Source organism: Macrosteles quadrilineatus, unplaced genomic scaffold, assembly GCF_028750875.1.
Source record: "Macrosteles quadrilineatus isolate MER2022 unplaced genomic scaffold, UCM_ALF_1.0 Scaffold_594__1_contigs__length_45446, whole genome shotgun sequence".
NCBI lineage: Eukaryota > Metazoa > Arthropoda > Insecta > Hemiptera > Cicadellidae > Macrosteles > Macrosteles quadrilineatus.
The window spans coordinates 39,618-45,447 of record NW_026543187.1 but is presented as its reverse complement, the minus strand read 5'-3'; the positions used below and the strand labels follow the sequence as shown (position 1 = coordinate 45,447).

General features: G+C 36.8%; 1 protein-coding gene across 1 annotated transcript; it reads left to right on the top strand.

Moving 5' to 3' along the window:
• The first annotated feature begins 158 nt into the window (after positions 1-158).
• Positions 159-4,562, top strand: LOC128982566 (uncharacterized). The gene is made up of 5 exons (XM_054401521.1): positions 159-203; positions 1,898-2,184; positions 2,639-2,740; positions 3,102-3,245; positions 4,347-4,562. Coding segments are annotated over exons 1-5 (750 nt in total). The 5' UTR covers positions 159-202.
• The last annotated feature ends 1,268 nt before the right edge of the window (positions 4,563-5,830 follow it).

The following is a 5,830-nucleotide window of genomic DNA, read 5'->3' as shown; positions in this document are numbered from 1 at the left end:
CAACGCGGTGGCACGCCTCCCAGCCACGGAGGTTCCAGTGTCTACGTCACTGTTGTGACGTCACATTCGCCGAAGTATCCCAGGTGATAACAGTTGGTATCAATACTGTATAAAACCGCGGTCTATCACCGGGACCGCCAATGTAGTCACTGCCTGGACCTACAGTACCATCCATCCTACCATCCGTCCCACCACACTAGCAAGTAAGGGCTCAGATGCTTACTGTAGTTAACTATCTAGGGGATCGGTGTTACATTTGTACTAAGTTCTTAAGAACTATTAGTATTTCATTTCTTACTAAATACTAATAATTGTTATATGACTAAAAGAATTGTATTTCTATTCGTGTAAGATATTCTTGACTAAAATGAATTTTTGTATATGAATGTGTGAGTCAAAATCGTTTCCTTATATCTATAAACTCTTTTTAATTGTTATGTAACACTTATTGGACTACAAAAATATATAACTATAAAAATTCGCATGACCTTGATTTAATTTTGATTTCGAACAATTAGTAAAAGTATATATTTACTATCCGTTTACATTATAAATATACATTTACAATGTTAGAATATATTTACTCGTTACAGTTTCAACGGTTTGTTTTTAAGGTAAACCATAGTCTAGGAACTAATCATGTGTGCTTTAATACTGTACCAACAAAAGGTCTCTTGTATCATTTAATTTATTCGTTCTGTCACAAAACTTGTAACTAATTAGATAGGCCAGTTAAGTACAGTTTAAAATTATTAAATAATAAATCGATTGCCAATACAAGAAAACGAACGCATCCAAGTGTGAAAGCTGTAGCTCAGTGTCGTCTTGAAGCTCCTATATAACTAAGTTACTAAACAAAATGTAGATTAAATGATATAATCAGTAGAATTAATATTGCAATGTACGTAATAATTCTAGCCAGGTCGTTTTATACGGTATTTTTATCCTCGGAAAGCTAAACGAGGACTGTTGAAGTCCTGCCATAAGGCAGGACTTCAACAGTCTTCGTTTAGCTTTCCGAGGATAAAAATACCGTATAAACGTGATACGTGATCAGCCTATCTTCCAAAAAGAAGGAACAACTCTCATTGGCCAAGTGATTTGTAGTTTTAGACTCTTGAAACCAGCGTGATCTTCAAGCCCATGAAACCAAAAATATCTCAAAAGTAATATTGTATTTTACTATTTATTCAAACTAGAGGTCGTCCAGTGGTCGAAACTCGACCAAAAATATTTAATGTACAGACTTCTTTATGTTCATTCCACACTTTGAATAGAACATGTGATTGGAGTTTCTTCCATTTGTTTTGATTTTCTGTTTATATTTCGTCGTTATTTCGTCACCAGCATGGCAACTCATAATATCCATGTTAAATTTTTCAAAATTTTAAATCCATTTTTTGTGCTTATTTTTGAGCCTATTTTAATTTATAAAGGATTCTGCACACCTACAGGAAAATAGCTTTCTAACAGTATGCGTAGATTTTCCCTACGATGCACACGAGCTGAGAAAAAAGGTTTTAAAGAAACATGCTTGCCTATTAATATATAGATAGATTTGCAAGTTAATAGGCCTATTTTTGACAAACTTTAAAATCATATTTCTACGATCCTTTTTCAAACTCCAGTCTTGTTAATATCGAATGTCAAACTGTTATTATAAGCATCATTGGCAGCCCAATGACACTATTCTGCAATTGATAAATCTGATTTAACTTGTTAGATACTAAAAAAGTATGTTGGTTCGTAATTTTCATGACCTCCCTAAACTACGATACGAAACGAATTGTAGACTTGTAACCAAATGATTTCAACGTCTTTCGGACGGGTGGTGAAAACTAACTTTTAGAACATGTAAAAAATATCTGTTAGTATGATAATGGTCCCGTGTGTGTAGTGTTTGTACAGGGACTTCTGTTAGTATCATGGCTAGCGTCTTCTACAGCGGGCCTCGGCACGGCCGGAGTCCCCATCTTCGACCTCGCCCGACCCTTCTGGGACAACGCGTGCGGCGTCGCCTCCGCCCCGGAACCCACGGACCTCGACACCCCGGACGACGCGGACCTGGGGGACCAGGTCAGTTGGCACGAGCAGCTCGCTAAGAGTCTGCAAAAGGTACGACACCAACTCAAGACTGCCCGGGACCTCCTCGTCTATAGAGAGTTCGACAAACTGTATATAGAGGTTAGTCATGACTTTGAACAGTACAAGTACACGTCTTGTCCTATTGAAAATCAAAAGCCTGTGTTATGTGTATTTCACGTTGTAACATAATAGGTGTGCTAACTTATGTCTACTATTTTTCTAGGAAACGTTTTACGAGTTTTGCCTCTCTATAAAATCCTCTGTTTATAAAATCAGAGGGAAAGCTATTAAAAAATTATTTTTGTTGTTGACATATTATATATGATACAATACAAGATATATATGAAACAAATTGTAAACAAAACCCCGCCCTGTCCATGCACTGGACGGAGCTAATATTAAAATTGTCTTCAGCAGATCCGTAAGGATGATAAAACTATCAACTAAATTTTATCCATGGCCATGGTAATAATACAGTGCACATTAGTTATAATATTTCCATTTAACTTATTTAGAACTACTGTAGTCTGTACGATGACTGTCTTGTACACAGGTGAAGCGTGGGGTGTTAGATCGTCAGTACATCCCCAACTGGGTACCCAGCAAAGGTGACGTAGAAGCTCTACTGGCCACTGAGACGTTCACTGCCAACGAGGTATGTTAGTGGTAACTATAATATACGCAATCTGGTCCTTGCATTGTTACAACACTAGGTATAGTGTGTCTTTCATATAATGGATCTCTACAGAATAATGTTTTATGATAAAAAAAGACGTTTAATGTTTGATTTTAAGGAACATAAATCATCCGAAAGGCTCTAAAGTCGGGACAATTCTGTTACGTTTTCGAGTTAAATGCTGTTTTGTTGACCTCATTAAAACTATAATAGCTATAACACCAATACCAAACCGTCCGGTTATAGAATAGTTCCCTTAGAATAAACTAATTTAATAGGAAAGTACGTGGAGAAAGGTGTAGCAAAGATAAAGAATACAGGTATGCTGGGTTTGTTTCAGCTTGCCAGACAATTGCCTGTTCTGTTGAAAGACCTGCAGAAGTTCGCCGTGGCGTTCGAGCAGATTTACCGAGATGAGTACAAAAGCTACGACTACTCGCCGAGAGAGCAGGCATTGGAACAGCTGATCGGAACATTGAGACTGGTAAATCAGCTGAGAATGAAATGGGCATTGCTCCAATAAAACATATACACACGTTCTAATCTGCTTGTTCCTTTAAGCCTCTCCGAAAGACTTAAGCCGGGTTTTCCTAGGCGCGGAGTCGGCCAGCGGAGAGAGGAACGCGGAGAGCGGACTCAGCTTGTCTTAGGCAATGATACTGTTTTCCTAGAAGCGGAGCGGAATGCCATGTTAATTTCAATTCCGCTCTCCACGTTCCTCTCTCCGCTGGCCGACTCCGCGCCTAGGAAAACCCAGCTTTAGAACAAAAAAACACTTAGAATAAATTCCTGTAATATATATATATATATACTACAGAACCCGTACGGCTCAATAAGCCGCATAGTATGAAACATAACGTCGAGGAAACGTTATACTTAAATTCGAGTAATTCTAGCTACGCCTTAGAGTTGTTTGAAAACATGTTAGAAACTATAATTTTAAATATCTCTATTTGCGTCGTCAAGGTTCACCTACATTACTTATGCTCTCAGTTTTAACTGATAAGTTCTAATGAATGCTAAACGCTCTGCTTCAATTCAAGTTAACATGTTGCAAGAAAGTTTTTCCAGCATTGAGAATTGAAGAAAACTGTTGCCTTACTGTTAACCTGTGTTTAGTAATTTAAGTTGGGACATTTTATTTCTTTAATTTGAGACATCCCCCTAAACCAACGAATTTTCTCCGTAGAGAATCCTAAAAATTGGGGTGATATCAACCATTTCATGTGCTCCATTTTTCACCCACGGACTCTGGGTTATCAACTGGGCAGTCATAATCTGCTTTGAATGGGTTAAATCAGCAACACCATTAAAAGTTGTTTAACGTATTAACAAACATCAGAACATTCTTACGTTGTTCAGTGGAGTTTCTCTTAATACCTTTCCCAACGTTTTTAGTTTTTAAAGTATGGATTCATTTGTCGAAATAGATAGGATAACTTTTGTAGCTATAAGATTTAGATAGCAATTTTGGATTTCTATTTTTTAACAGGGTATATTATTTGCCTCTCCTGAATCTATCTGATTATATGAATACGAACAATTGTTGTAGTCCATTTCGCCCATTAACATGTGTTCTCCGCAGGTCCTGTGCGAGGTGGAGTCAGCTCTGTGGTCCCTGGACTTGTCGTTCGGTCCCTCGGTGTCCCGTGACATGATGGCCCCCTCTGAGAGAGACATCGCCGACTTCACACACAGGATGATCCGAGACAACGGAGTGCTGTTCAAATACCGCGACTTCCTCAGCGGCTGGAACCGTCTCATCCGCGTCAAGCAAATAGTTCAAGCGTTGAAAAAGTAATGTAACATTTCACTCACCCCCCTGCGATGCATGCACCCTCACTACACTCTGTTGGGACCTGTTGGCCTGCGATCTTTGCATGTGCTTTGTTAAGGCTTGTGAAACTAATAGTTTTTTGTTGAAGACTGACTTTCTGCGGCATTGGGGTCGAGCATGTTTCAATTTGGTGGTTGACTAAACAAAATTAACTGAATTTGTCTCAGAGCGTGAATTTAGTGATGGTTTCAGTTGATTCTCCCATTAAAAGTTTTAGTAAATGTTTGTGAAGTTTCGATAGTGATAAATGGAGCCATTTATCACTATCTATGGCTAACAAAACGGACTTCTGCTTCTTAAATTAACAGTTCATGTTAAGTGTAACTTTAAATGTATTCTACATACAAGGTAACAATTGCCTTCTGCGCAATCACTTTCCTAATTGTTAAAGCATGTTCTGATGTGTTTGGAACAACTATGTCAACATAACCCAGTTTTGCTTAACATATTTGCTGTTCTAGAGATCGTTCCAATTTTTTTATAGATATTTAATATAATATAATATATTCAAGTTTTTTTGTCATTGTGAATAACTAAGTCAAGGATTTCCTTTTTTATTGATTGACTGTTACGATTGATGTTACACAGTTTTGTTATAGTAATCAAATGCTCTTATTCTCATTCTAATCACTGCATTGATTTAAGCGTTTCTTCATTATTGCACCATTGTATTATTTTCATAATGAATGTCATTTCATTTAGGTGAAACACACGAAACACGTAATTGATGCTATTTTATAGGCTATAATTCAACTGATCAACACATTACCTTGATAGCTTTTAGTAAAACATCGGGTCTTTTTTCGTCCAACTATTTTACTAATATGTACTGTTACAGATTTCAGAAAGAAGGAAAAGCCCTACGAAAAAGTAAACGTAGTTTGAAGAAAACATAATTGGCCATACAGCATTCGCTCTATACTGTATAAGCAATACTCATTTAAGGGACCTGATCCCACAAGCCGTTTTGAGTAAGTTCAAAGTCCAATGATTTAAACACAAATCTATTACTGCAAAACATATGAAAAATCAAATTTTTCTTCTATTTACTTTTTAAAATTGTATAAACTATTGACATCAAAAATGTGGCTAAGACTTGTAAAAGAATTTTATAAATTAATAGTCTATATTTTAAGGATTTAAGAATCTACAGTTCAAGACAGTGTCAGTCTTATAAAGACTGTTTTATTTTTTGTTTAGAATATTGTGAATTGTCAAGTCATTTAAAAACT